Source organism: Dermacentor silvarum, chromosome 6, assembly GCF_013339745.2.
Source record: "Dermacentor silvarum isolate Dsil-2018 chromosome 6, BIME_Dsil_1.4, whole genome shotgun sequence".
NCBI classification, from domain to species: Eukaryota; Metazoa; Arthropoda; class Arachnida; order Ixodida; family Ixodidae; genus Dermacentor; species Dermacentor silvarum.
The window spans coordinates 98,837,852-98,852,288 of NC_051159.1; the positions used below are offsets into that span (position 1 = coordinate 98,837,852).

Sequence of the window (14,437 nt, forward strand, 5' to 3'; positions counted from 1 at the left end):
TGTCTCTCCCGAAACCTCGCGAACCACCCTTCTGATGCTCTGAAGGATTCAATGTTCATCATTGCAGCGTACTTCTCACCTTGTGCCATGATGAGGTCCGCTCAAAGGCAGATGCGCATTGCGACAGTCAGTATGTAACCCACTGGAGCAAAGCTTCTTCGATCTGGGGATGAGCTGCGGTTTGCAACCGCTTTCTTGAAGCATGAAACTTCTCGCTTTCGAAGGCTTGAAGAATCTGTGGTTCATTTTTCATGTACGTTCCCAACGTGCTCTGCTTCATGTTGTACTTGGTCATAACGTGCAGTCACAATTCGCCGTTCTTCAGAGGTTGCAAAATTTCCACTTTAGTCGCCAAGTTCTTGGTTTACTTCTGACGTGCATTGCCGGCGTTGCCATCAATGTAGTGCACGATGGTGGTGGCATGCAAATACGGTCACAACGAAAAAAAAGAGCTCCGCAAGAAGAGATGGTGCCAACTCGACAACACAAGGGAAAATGGCGTCGAAGGCGCAGTGGAGCGAAGAAAAAAGACACCGACGTTCGGTGACGCTGCGATCGCCCGCACTAGTTGATGACGATGGCGATGCCTCTCAGGTTTCGGTTTCACTCCAGTAAGGCCAGCACTGCTTTACCACTCTTTCGTGTAGCGGCAGCCATCAGCATTTGTCCGAATTAAGCGGTGCGGGGCCGAATTCTGACTAATTAACGAAGGTTTGGTCCCACAGACTAACATGCACTTTGGCCGGGACCAATAGAGCCGTCCGAATTATCCGAATTTCCGAATGAACGGGTGCCAAATTAACGAGCTTTTACAGTATTAAATATTAACATGCCGAGCTCATGCTACGTCGCTATTTTCCTTATCACCGTTATCTTCAAACAGTGCACTATATTCAGTACCATCAAGCGCATTAGAGATGCTGCACTTTTTGAAGGAGTGCACGATCAATGTTCCAGGGTAAATACCATCCTCGTTGCGGTGCATGCAAAAAGCATCTCCCGTGGCCCCCTCCAATGACGGACGTTTTCTTCATCGATGCCGAAGTCCCGCCTGGCTTGAGCGTTTGACGATGCCTCTACGGCTAGCACAACTATTCGTTAGAAAGCGGCACTATAGTGGCATCGCCTGTTTGGTGCCATTACGAAAACGCCACGCTGCGCGCCGGTACTACGCCATACCGATACTACCAATACGACACAGGTCAAAATGGTGACGTACTTCAGTTGGCTACTGGCACTGCTAGTAGCGGCTGCGATGCTGACTTTTCTAGATGGCACTAACTATGCACCATATTTATCAGTTTCAGTTAAAAACTGGTGCATTTTTTAAAATCCTCGAATCTAAAAATTATGGGGTATTATGTGCCAAAACCACGATCTGATTACGAGGCACATCGTAGTGGGGGACTACAGAAATTTGGACCACCTGGGGTTCTTTAACGTGCCCCTAAATCTAAGTGCATGGGTGCTTTCGATTTCACCCCCATCGAAATGCGGTTGCCGTGGCCGGCATTCGATCCCGCTACCTCATGCTTAGCTGCCCAACACCATAGCCACTGAGCAACCACGGAGGGTTCCTCGAATCTAAGCCAACTCTAGAGTTTCGTGCATGATTATTTGAAAAAGACTATTGGCCTAGATTCGAATAAATACGGTATTAGCAGTTCATGAAAGTTAATTTTTGGCCACATTTCAATTACTTGTGAGTCGCCCAGTATGACAATCATTGCCCAATACGATTGAAATTATAGTGCTTACAAAAGGCACACAGAGTGTTATTCTAGCACAAAGAAGACATGGAAATAGACTTGCCTCATCTGCATGCCCTTGGACCAGTGGCACATGTCTTTGCGTAGAAGCAGGTTGTTCAAGGCACCAGCACAGATGAAGTAGAACAGCTGTTGAACACAAGGGAAGAAAAAAAATTAACTACCAAGCAATGTTAAGTACTAAAAGCTCAAAGCCCATCCTGCCAGGAAGTAATGATCTCACATGAGAACCTCAAAAATGCTTCGTGCACATGAGTTAGATATGTTCACATAAAAGAGTAACTTGCATAATGCGAATGCACAAAATACATCTATAGTAGTATCGTCATGATAGCAAATTTCATGTGTGCTTTTTTCAATAGTACATGCAAGAGCTAATTTCATATTCTTTCTTCGTTTTTTTTTTTTTTTTTAACACGCATCCTTTTGCACTACCTAATCCAAAATGCCCATAAGAAACCAGCTATAAGGGAGCTAGGACAGTAACATACCTGCTTGAAAACTTGTGTTATGAGCTCAGGGTCAACTCCATGAACCAGCAGCACCTTGTAGAAGTTGTTAAGCTGCACAGAAAACATGAAACAAGCAGTCAGTTAATACAAAAGTTTCAGTCAAAAAGAAAGAAAGCCATATTCTTTAGGTATTCATGTTTTATATTGTACAATCCAGCATGTGGGTGAATTCAATGTGGTCTCAGCCCCAGTCTTGATGCCTCTGAGCTCAGAAGGCACATGCACCTGGCTTATGACAGCTAATTTATTAGGAATGCAGCCTGAAACAACTGATGAACAGCAAAATGAGGCCATGCACCTGTGGTGGCATGCCACAGTGTCCCCCCTTATGCAGCCCTCTTCATTTCGAACGAGAGAATGCATTCTATTGCATATTCTGTTCCACCCATCCACAGCCATATTTGTCCAAGAGCATTTTACAACAATATCACCTTGTACCTCACTCGACGAAAACATATGAAACCAACAAACAATGAAGATAAAGAAGGCATGGGGAGAATTAACTGTCCTTTTTATCTGAAATGTAGAAACAATAAGGAAAAGAGAAATAAAAGTGGTAGAAAACTTATCACCAGTGGGAGCTGAACCCACAACCTATGCATGACACATACATTGCTCTACGAACTGTTGGTTTCATTTCTATTTCCCTTTTTCATATTCTACACTTCAATAAAAATAACAGTTAATTCCCTTTGTGCTTTCCTCGGTTTCATTGTCTGTTGACTTCAGACAATGTTACTCCAAAAGAAAGAAAGAAAGAAAAAGAGTGCCTTCTTTTCCCAGATTCATTTCACTCCAAAAAACTGTTTTCAACTAAAGTTACTAAATTGTGAGGCTCAATGTCTCGAAACTGCACAGTGGGCTATGAGGTACACCGTAGCGGAGGGCGCCAGATTAATTTGTCCACTTGGTGTTCTTAAACGTGCACCCAAAGCACAGTACATGAGCATTTTTGCACTCCGTTCCGTAGCAAGTAGAAAGAAAAGAAATATTGTGGGAGACCACCTCCTTGAGCAGAACATCGAGAGCATGCTGGGGATCCACAGGAGACTCCAGGTCGCGTGCCAAGCTGGACGCTCGGCTCCTCATTCCGCAAGGCTTGTTTCCAGAGATCCCCGCAATCGCCTCGTGCTCAAGCACTGCTGGAACTGCGGAAAGCAGAAACCAGCACTGAAGTTGCCGCAAAAAAAAATAAATAGAATAATGCAAGCATTGTTCTGCAAGCAGGCAACATTAGCTAAAGTGAATCATGAAGTTTCAAGAACAAGTGAACAGTAACGGAACCAACACAGTGATTAGATATGCTGAAAACCTTAAATCCCTTGGTTCCTATCAAGTGATCTTGCCCTTATTGTGAAGTGGTGTTGCTTTTCAAGTCTGTTCTTGTTATCAACTGGTAAGTCAAAAACGAGACAACCCCCTCTCCCCGTTTCTTTTCTTTTTAATACAGGATTTTTTCATTGACATCTCATCAATTAGGTAAGTTTACAAAGTTAGCTAATTTAACGTATTCATGAACAATGAACAAGAAATACTCAGTGAGCACCCATCAATATAATGTGATCAGAGCAAACGCCGTTCACTGTTATTACCTTATTCTTGGCAGCATTCGATTGAGATGGCAGAATACCACATAATATGTGAAGTTACATCCCCAGTCATTGCAAGCTTGCCAGTATTCCACATCACTTGCCGAGAAACAAACCGATACTTTTTTTAATAAAAAAGGGAAAAAAATGTTCACTGGCTTTCTGATCAGCATCAGTCGACCAATACTTTGGTCAAGCTCAATTATTCGGACTTATCAGCGGCTACACCACAGTTCCCATAAAGCCAAAGTAAAATGGCGACCGATATTTCGAATGCCGAACGATGGTTTCTTAAAATTTTCAGACTCGATTTGTACAAGTCGCATCATGAACATCTGTTGCCACGAACTAAATTTCTGTCATTTGCGTATTCTCTGACCTTATACGGCCGGTTGAGTAAAAACAATAGTACTTTATATCATCATATTGCATTCTGCAGTGGCAAGACCGATTTGTAGTGGTGTGGTCATGCAGAAAATAGAGTAACCGGAGTCCAAATTTAAGTGACAATTGCGGTTGCCATTGGATATTTCTGGTCAAGATGTTTCACGAAAGCAAGCATGTTGTTTGTCGGCGTGCCACACTATTATCCCAGTCACCGGACGTGGTGCACCTGCGAAATATATTTGGAATGTTACACACATGGTGTTTGCCATTATTCGACAAATATTTACCAATAGGGCTCACAAGTGAGCCCTCAAATGCATAATGGAACTGCTGACCTACCCGCTGATCAGATCGTACGACTTATTCATTTAGCTGAAAGCGTGGCTTTCCTTCCCGACTGCCCCATAAGGGGAGTACCAGTAAATCCATCTTTAGCTGTTCTGCATAGTATACAAATGCATGACATTTCTATAAAACATTCATAGACAACCCCGCACTAGGTAGTGTATAGCACAAAATGAATTTGATTTTCCTGCAGCCAAGTTACAATGCGCCACCAAATGCCCCCACACTCCAACGAGAATGAGGCTGAATGAATTGCTTAGGCTAAGATTCCAAGCCTAAACGGCCTAAATGCTAGCTAAAAGATGGTTGGTGGTTGCCACTGAATGCGCACACTCCACAAAATTTTTTGACTTCATTCAAAATTAGTGTTTTGGTGCAGGTTGGTGTAGCTTGATGGCCTGGCATAAGATGGCGCAATTGGCACAGCACTTCCATCCCTGGAATACTACCACAGTTAGATGCTGAAGGCTGCATCACCACGTACATGGAGAAAGCAACTATCTTCTCATATTTCTTGTCATGAAAACAGCTTATCTTTGTCTAAATATCGACTGTAAAACTAATCTTCTTCTTTCTGGGGTTAATGTGCCAAAACCAGGTCCGATTATGAGGCACGCCATAGTGGAGAGCTCCGAATTAATTTTGACCACCTGGGGTTCTTTAACGTGCACTACAACGCAAGCACACGGGCGTTTTTGCATTTCGCCTCCATCGAAATGCGCGGCGGTATTCGATCCCCGTGATCTCGTGCTCAGCAGCACAACGCCTCAGCTGACTGAGCCACTGCGGCAGGTGACGTAAAACTAATCACTACATCCTGGATTTTCATGTCAACTCGTGCCATTCAAAACATATTTAACGAGTACTTTTCATCTTCTGTGATGATGCAAGGGTCTAGATCAAATTAGTGCCAGTTTTCAAAAAGATGACTCCAAGAATATGATTAAACCACTTCCATACAGTTCCACATGCTTTCTACTTTATACCCAGTATGAATATTTTACATAATCTGTTCATAGTTCATAGCCTATATTTATGTCCAATGCAGGACAAAGGCCTCTCCCTGCGATCTCCAATTACCTCTGTCTTGCACTAGCTTATTCCAATTTGCTCCTGCAAATTTCCTAACTTCATCACCCCACCTAGTTTTCTGCCGTCCTCGACTACGCTTCCCTTTGCAGATAACAATGTCCTATTCATCAACAATGGGGACGAATTACAACAAATGATTGAGGACCTTAACCGAGAAAGTGTAAGAGTGGGGTTGAAGACTAATATGCAGAACACAAATATAATGTTCAATAGCCTGGAGAGGGAACAAAAATTCAGGATCGCCAGTCATCCTCTAGAGTCTGTAAAGGAGTATGTTTATCTAGGTCAATTACTCATAGGGGACCCTGATCGTGAGAAGGAAATTTACAGAAGAATAAAATTTGGTTGGAGTGCATACGGCAGGCATTACCAAATCCTGACTGGGAGCTTACCACTGTCAGTTGAAAAGAAAAGTGTACAATCATTGCATTCTACAGGTGCTAACATATGGGGCAGAAACTTGGAGGTTAACAAAGAATCTCGAGAACAAGTTAAGAACCGCACATAGAGCGAAAAATGTTAGGCCTAACGTTAAGAGAAAGGAAGAGAGCGGCGTGGATTAGAGAGCAAACGGGGATAGCCGATATTCTAGTTGACATTAGGAGGGAAAAAAATGGAGCTGGGCAGGCCATGTAATGCATAGGATGGATAACCAGTGGACCATTAGAGTTACAGGATGGATACCAAGAGAAGGGAAGCGCAGTCGTTAGGATATACTATGTCGTATTCTGTTTTCTCCTAGAAGCAAATTTCTGTGCACGAACGAGTTTTAAAAATATCGCAGTTTCGCACAAAGGGCAAAGCATTGACAGTGATAGAAAAGGTACAGCGTTGCACTTGAACTCCTTGAACAGTGTTCAAACTATACATGGCCCCTACATGTTGGCACAATGCAGCATACAAGGCAACTGTTGCTGGGTAGAAGGAACAGCACCCTGAAAGCTACCAGACATCTCACAAATAACACTAGCATGATGAGGAGCATCACCAATGGCATTGCAAGTATCGTACAGCACTCATCGATCGCAACACGATACTCAAACTGTATAGCAGCCGGCTCTTTTTGTGCCACCAGTTAGCACTGGGCGATTGCTGAGGGGCCGAATACATATAACAAAGACTCGCTTTCCTGTTATACAAAAATGCAGCAGCTTGATGTCCTCAGTACCCACCGGTGGCACGAAATGTTCCGGCGGCCACCCGTGCTCAGAGTGTCGCATTTCAATCGCTGAGCGCTGTACCTTGATTGTGCACGAGATGAAACCGACAGGAAACGGTCTGCATTACTGAGTGCCCAATTAAATATTAGATAACATTAGGTTAGCATTTACTGCTCAGACCAATGCACACACACAGCAGCTTAGCAGGAACACTAGTGTGCTTACAGTGTGCATGCACACAAAGCTCATGCCAGCAGCAGAAGGCAGAACGCTGCCCCCACCAGTGAGCCAATTGAGCGGAATGTTGACAGTGCATCCGCTTTGCTTGTTCGTTTTTGCAGCCAAATGTACTCAGCGTCTCTGGAGACCTTCTAGCCCTTTAGGCACATAACCGCGCATGTGCCGTCAATAGTAAAATAGTGCAATGGCAGCGGCGGCGCCAATGGTGTGAATATAATTGTGCAATAAAATAAACTTTTGCCTTTACAGGTGAAGTTGCATCAAGAACATTTGACAACACAGCAGCACATACCAATCAAAGGCTGAACTTTCTCCTCCATGCTTTTGATGACGGCCTGGTAGATCCACACTGCTATGTCGCTCATCACCTGCCTGTACTGAGACAGGTCGAAGTTCCTCAAGCACTGCTCATTTTGCTTGGGCGTGTTCTCGACTTGGAATTGCTGAAAAATAAAAAAATGCAGCGAGAACAACACTTGCAGAACAATTCTGCAAACGAAAGGCTCGTTATTGTTGAACTCCATGGATCATTTTGAAAGAGCTAACCGAACCCTAAAGCATGTGCTCAATCATACTTGGATTTCACAAATCGAAATCTGCCACAGAGAAACATACTCCGAGTGGGATTTCAGGGGAAGCTATGACACACAGCTGGCAGAAGTTATACAATGTATATTGCATCACCTTCCACTTGAGTTTATGCTCCAACAACGCTGCAAGAGTGTGGTCTGCCATGGTGCTAGTGAATCAAGCATGACCCACACAAAATACAGACCTGCTGCGATTTGACCAGTGGGGGAAAAAAAAAGACATTTTCCACCACAGTCAAAAAACCTAGTTCAGAAACTCCCATGGAATTCACCTTATTAAAAATCTCTGTTGGGCTGGTAGCTATGCCTCCAACAACGAAGGAAACACGACCTGCTTAGTTGACGCATTTTCTAAAGCTGAAACCTAATAAGGTGCAAAAAAAGACAAAACAAACAGAACAGACTGGTAACTGGAACCTGATCTGCCCTGTTTGTTTCTTTGTGTCCTTTTTTGTTGTTCTTTTGTGCCTAATTATGCCTTAGCATTGAATTTTAAAAACAAAAACCCTATCACACAGGATAGCAGGGGATGGCTGCTACTCAAGTTTTCACAGAAAAGAAACACCTATTTACATGCAAACAATCACGTATGCAAGTCTATGAAAACAAGAACGAACCACAATGGCTCACTTCAAAGTAGAATAATAGAGGGGAAAAAAAACTGATGACGAAGGAAGACAAACCTTCTCTCCACTGTACTGCTTTAAGTTGTGCATAAATCTGCAGGTGTTTGCAAGCCACATGACAGTGTAGTCTGTGTCCTCATGTCGCTTCTGCAAAGAAAGAAAAAATAAATGCAGGCTTGTGTAACCTTGCAGACGGACAATCCCATTTCCAGCGAAGCTGTTTCTTTCGAGCAGTTGCAATAAAGATTTCAGCTGCCTGTAGTAAAATCACACACTTTAAAATGTTGCCCATATATGACTTGTCCGTTTGAAACATTGACAGCATGCAACATCTTCAGGCACTCGGTAAAAACATTTTACAAATGCAGTAATTCATCCACACACATTTTACTTTGCGAGAATATTGGCCATAATGTTCCCTCCATTTTCACTAAATGTGATTCAAGTTGACGTTTACATTTCCCCAGTGCTGCAGGTTAAGTTCTTCATTGTTCCTAAAACAGTTATAATACTATGGATAGCCTGCATACCTAACTTACTGCTAAGGCCATAATTATTCCACACACTTCGGACTTCATTTACACATTACCTACAAACTGCCTCTAATTATAAAGAAATATAAACAAGGTGCTTTTTGTAACTCGAGAACACTGGGGAAATCTACTACGAACCTCGTATAATGCAAGAAAGAAGAGAAAAAAGAAAGATACAGTAATTATTTACAATTCTAATCAGGCCAGGAAAGTTATCGTCACACATCACACTGAACATGGCCCCACTTTCTAGCAAACATAAACTTGGTGTAAAATAGAATTCTCTAAGGTTATTTGGAAGCATGGCTGATAACCGCAGTATAGCACTTTCAAACCATTAATAATTTTTTTTCTTTTTCAAATGGCAGTATTTACCTCCCCACAGCATTTAACTTCACACACAGAATTGCCATAGCCTTTCTTTCTTTATTTATTTGTTTGTTTCCATTGCTAAAAATACCATGGTGGGGGCTAAGATAAAAGCTGCAGTGAGGCAGCCTGAGGTGCCCTTTGCCCCTGTGTTACATGGTGGCAATGAGTCGCGCAATGAAGCGTATGCAGAAACATTACATATAAATGTTAAAGTACAATAATTAATCAATTCAAGAGAATTTTCAATAGGGAAACAAGGAAATTCCCCTCATTATCACTAAATTTAATCTTGGTGGCATTTATTGGTCTGCCAAGGAAAAGGGCAGAAATGGGCATTCCGCGCAATTGTGAAACACTCATAACACTCCGTATCATTTGCATATGTAATTTTTTGGAAAAGCGCAATCAACCCACCCACATCAGGGTGGTTTTTATTATCTACTGTTATGTTACGAACTTGAAAAACCCTTTTTTAAATACCACAATTAGATGCCAAAAGCTGCGTTTCCATGCACTCTAAAAAAATAACTATCTCCATCATCTCTTAATGTTTGCTATGGTAAAAAGTGCATTTCATTGCTTAAACACAGAGACGAAGATGGAACTACGTGTACTACATTGCCTTGTTGCTGCCGCATCTGGTATTGTCACGCAATCTCAGTGATTTCGAAACACACCTGAAGGTTGCGGCCGTCTGGGACGACACAGAGACAGATCAATTCAGTGTAAAATTTCTCGAAAGTGGATAAGAAGAGGAGTAAGCCACTTCTTTATACAGTTACACATGTACCGTACTTCATATCCAGAATGAATATTTTGCGTAATCACTTCCGAGTGAATTTCGAAAAAATAATGAAGGCAATGTGCAATGTATTGTACAGGGTTTGTATAAAAAGTATCAGGAACAATGTTTTCCTGATGTGACTGTACGTTGCAGCGTGTACGTACTGCGCTTGCGCAATCATGGGGGATGTGACCTTCAAGATGCGCCACGCGCCAGTCGCCTGCGAGCGTTCGTTCAGCTAGATAGTGGTTTTAGTGGACCCCTGTCGAGTGACTGGGTCCACAACTGGAATTGAACAGCAGTAAGCCATCAAATTTTGTGCTGGACTGGGGAACTCGGGTACAGAGACGTTGGGCATGATTAGCCAAGTGTTCAAGAATGAAAGCATGTCACAAACTGCAGTTTTTAAGTGGCACAAGCTCTTCAAAGATGGCTGAGAGAGTGTGGACAACGAGGCCCGCGCTGGACGACCATCGACGTCAGGAACCGACGACAATGTGCAAAGTGTGTGTGAAGTGCTGAATTCAGACCATCGTTTAGGTGTGCAAATGGTCCCAGATGAAACTGGCATTGATAAAATAACAGTGCACAGCATTATCACTGAAAATTTCGCAATGCGAAAGGTATGCGCTAAACTAATCCTGAAGGTCTTGACGGACGAGTAAAAGCAGAGGCGAGTGTCTGCTTGAGAAGACCTTCTGCGTTGAAGAAGACCCTGGCTTTTTGAACAACGTAATCACAGGGAGACGAAACTTGGATATTTGAATACAACTCGGAAACAAAGCGGCAAAGTTCCGAATGGCACACTCCGGCATCACCTCGTCCAAAAAAGGCTCGAATGAGCAAATCCAGATTGAAAGCCATGCTCGCTTTCTTCGACACAAAGGAGGTGGTCCACTACAAATTTGTACCCAAGGGGCAGACAGTGAATGGTGCTTTTTACCTAGAAGTGCTAAGAAAACTGAAGAGAAGGGTCAACCGGGAGAGGCCAGCCATCGCCGGAAATTGGAAATTGCATCACGACAATGCAACCAGCCACATCTGTACCAAGGTCAGCGACTACCTGACGATAAACAGCATCGTGGCGATTCCCAAACACCATTACAGTCCCGACTTGGCACCAGCAGACTATTCCCTATTCCCAAAAGTAAAATCCTCCCTCAAAGGACACCACCATGGCACTCAAAGTACCATCAAAGAAGCTTGTACATGTTGTGTGCCCTTAAGGACCTTCCGGAATCCACCTACCGGCGTGTGGATTGGTTTTGGGGAGACTTCAAGTCGTGGAAAAGCCGTTGGCAAAAGTGTGTCGACACTCAAGGGATGCACTTTGAAGACTTTTGAGGCATTGTAGCAATATCTCTAATAAATCTATTTTCTGAAACTTTTCCGGATCTTTTATACAAACCCTGTACAAGCGGTCTTAGGAGGCAACGCCATTACCCATTATGTGGCCCTGACTTTAACCAAACAGAAACAAGGTGCCTCGTTTACATGACCGAGGACACCAGGCTAATGTTGTATAATGCACATAAATACCAAAAAACAAGGTTTCAAGAATTATTTATAACGCTCCTAATTAAGCCAGGAACGTTAACATTTCGGGACACATTGTGCTTAAGATGCCCCCCCATTTCTGGTTAATATAAAGACTGCAATGCACAGTTCTTTCTGGACATTGGGAAACATAGCTGATAATGCCAGCATGAAATTTGCAAACACTTGTTTAAGCACTTTTCTGACTGTATTTGATCCATGCAAATCTATTTTCATGCACACACAGATTTGCCATAGTGGTCTACCCACTGACGCTAAGTTTGATCTTGGTGGCATTTGTAGTTATACCACGACTTTCTGCAAAATTTTGCACCACTCGCAAAGGTAAATCACATGTGCTCTCATTACGCATTTTATTGCAAAGGCTGTGATTATTCGAAAAGCTTTAAATTTTGCTATTTTGCATACACATGACCCATTATGTGCCCCTTATTTTTGCCAAATGTAAACATTGTGTAATGCAGAGCTCCCTCGCGACACTTGAAAACATAGCGTAAAATGCTGATTTAACTCTTTCAAACAGATGTTGATTAAATTTTTTACAAAAGTTGTATTTAATGCGCAGGCATTTCTCTTTGCACACTAATGTTTTATAGTTTAACTGCATGTTATCCAAATTTCAGCTTGGTGATGTTTTTAGTCGTGTCAGGGCATCAAGCTAAATTTGGCTCTGCTCGTAAAACACACTCGTAACGCTCAGGAGATTTTGCATATGCAATTTATTGCAAAGGCCACATATAACCCCCAAACTTTGCACTTCAGTTTACGCATCACTCATTACCTAGTGTTATTAACTTTCATCAAATATAAACCAAATGCCTTATTTAATTCATCAAGAACACTGGGCTAATGTTGTGCAATGCTTGGAAATAGCAAAAGAAGGAGGGTTCAGTAACTTTTTGCAAAGCTCCCAATTAAGCCAGAAATATTAAAATTTCACGAGACGTTGCACTAAAGATACCCCCCCCCCCCTCCTCTTCTACTAAGCATAAAGTTCATGTAATGCAGAGTTCTCTCGGGACATTGAAAAACGCAGCTGATAATGGAAGCGTGACACTCGCAAAAACTTAATTTTTTTGCAAAAGCTGTATTTGATCCACATGCATTTAACTTCACAAATAGACTTGCCACAGAGTTCTGCTCATTTTTGCTGAATTCGATCTTGGTGGCGTATTAGCTACGCCATGGCAGTAGGATAAATTTGGCGGTGCTTGTAATACACCCTCATAAAGCTCTGGTACACTTGCCTACATAATTTATTGCAATTCTGAAATTAGCCCACATATTCCAAGCTTTGTGTACACATCAGCCATAACTTGCCCCTTATTTTAACGAAATATATACAAGGTTCCGTGTCTAGTTCACTGAGGACAGTGGAGAAACCAAGTACAAACCTGCTATGACATGAAAATAAAAAGTAGTGATCAGTAATTTTTTGCAATGCCTTCTATTTACAGCAATAACATGGAACTTTCACCACAGCTTACACTTAGCATTCCTACTATCTTCAGCGAATTTGAAGTTGTCTTGTGCCGCTGGCTTTATGACGCAGGGAAATGTAACGAACAACGACAGTATGATGCTCAGCAACGCTTCAATAAGTAACTTTAAGCAAAGGCTGTAATTAAACTACAGAGATTAAATATTTATCGCTCATCACGCAAGACATGCTTCCTACTTCAATCAACTATAAATGCAGTGCCTCACATAGTTCACCAAGGAGACCAGGGAACAGAAACTACGTGCCATGTATAAAGTATTATAATTGGCCAAAGACCAGCTATTCAGTAATTATTTTCAAAGACACTTCAACCTTTCTGTATACGGGACCCATGGAGTGGTCCCCATTTCCTCAAAATGTGAAATTTCTGCCATTTATGGTCCTCCCAGGAAAGAGGGAACACTTTTTAAGCATTTCGTATAGCGCTTCTAAATGGGCCGGAAACAAGGGCTGAACAATTTTTAATGAGCACATAATTGACTCATACATTTCAAAATTTGCCTGCATATTGCCCCTAATATTTTCTTAAAATATAGGCTTTGTGAGTGATAAATGTTTTTCACATAACCGTGCAAACTGGCATATAACGTTTCTGAGCGCACCTTTCGTCGCATTAACAAAAAACTTCGCTGTAAAACATGAATAATAGACGTGATAAGGCACTTCATGAACAGTCAAGCCCCGCAGAAGTGAAAATGTTTGCATTCGTCAATGTTCCTCAATCTATAAGCTAGGAAGCATGTGCTAAAATGCGAGATGACATTAATATTCACAAACTTAGCAGCGCAAGTTCACCAACGTGAACTAGCTTCAGGCTTAGCTGTGACCAACAAATGAGCGCTCCATGTTGCCCCTACCTTAATCACTTTTCTGATGCCAAAAACAATGTTGTTCAGCAGGCTCTTGACTTTTTCATCATCATTGACATAATCCGTGTGACGGATGCACATGAACAAAATGTAAGCAGGTAGGCCAGGCAACAGTGTCACTGCAAGCTTTGGCTTGAGGTCTGAGAGAGAAAAAAGAAAAAAGAAAAGCCCATAGCACAATTAAAAAGTTACGCAAGACACACCAAACAGGGCTTTGGTTTTTACCTATGATGAGGTTCTTGATAATGATACCCTCGTCTTCGGCCTTGTACTCAAACATTCCAAGGTACTCGGCATTTTTATGCATGATTTCAGGCATGTTCTTTCCATGCTCCTCGGCTGCCTCTACTTTGACGTCTGCAGCCTGGTCAAGAACTGGATAAAAAAAGTTGAAGTTTATGTTGCAAAATGGGGCAGCTCGAACAAATTCAGGAAAAATACATTATACCGTGTGTCCCAGCTAACGTTAGCCAAGTTGTCCAACTAAAAAAAAGATCGGAAAAACATGGTG

At 42.3% G+C, this 14,437-nt stretch overlaps 1 protein-coding gene across 1 annotated transcript in view; it reads right to left on the reverse strand.

Annotated features, from left to right (window-relative positions):
• LOC119455754 (unconventional myosin-Va) overlaps window positions 1–14,437 on the reverse strand; it is a 90,521-nt gene that overhangs the window by 11,378 nt on the left and 64,706 nt on the right. Inside the window, exons 30-36 of the mRNA XM_037717202.2 lie at window positions 14,152–14,301; window positions 13,915–14,066; window positions 8,368–8,457; window positions 7,387–7,537; window positions 3,287–3,429; window positions 2,261–2,332; window positions 1,813–1,898 (exon numbers count right to left, since the gene is read on the reverse strand). Coding sequence (XP_037573130.1) covers window positions 1,813–1,898; window positions 2,261–2,332; window positions 3,287–3,429; window positions 7,387–7,537; window positions 8,368–8,457; window positions 13,915–14,066; window positions 14,152–14,301 — 844 coding nt within the window. The remainder of the gene's footprint in view (window positions 1–1,812; window positions 1,899–2,260; window positions 2,333–3,286; window positions 3,430–7,386; window positions 7,538–8,367; window positions 8,458–13,914; window positions 14,067–14,151; window positions 14,302–14,437) is intronic.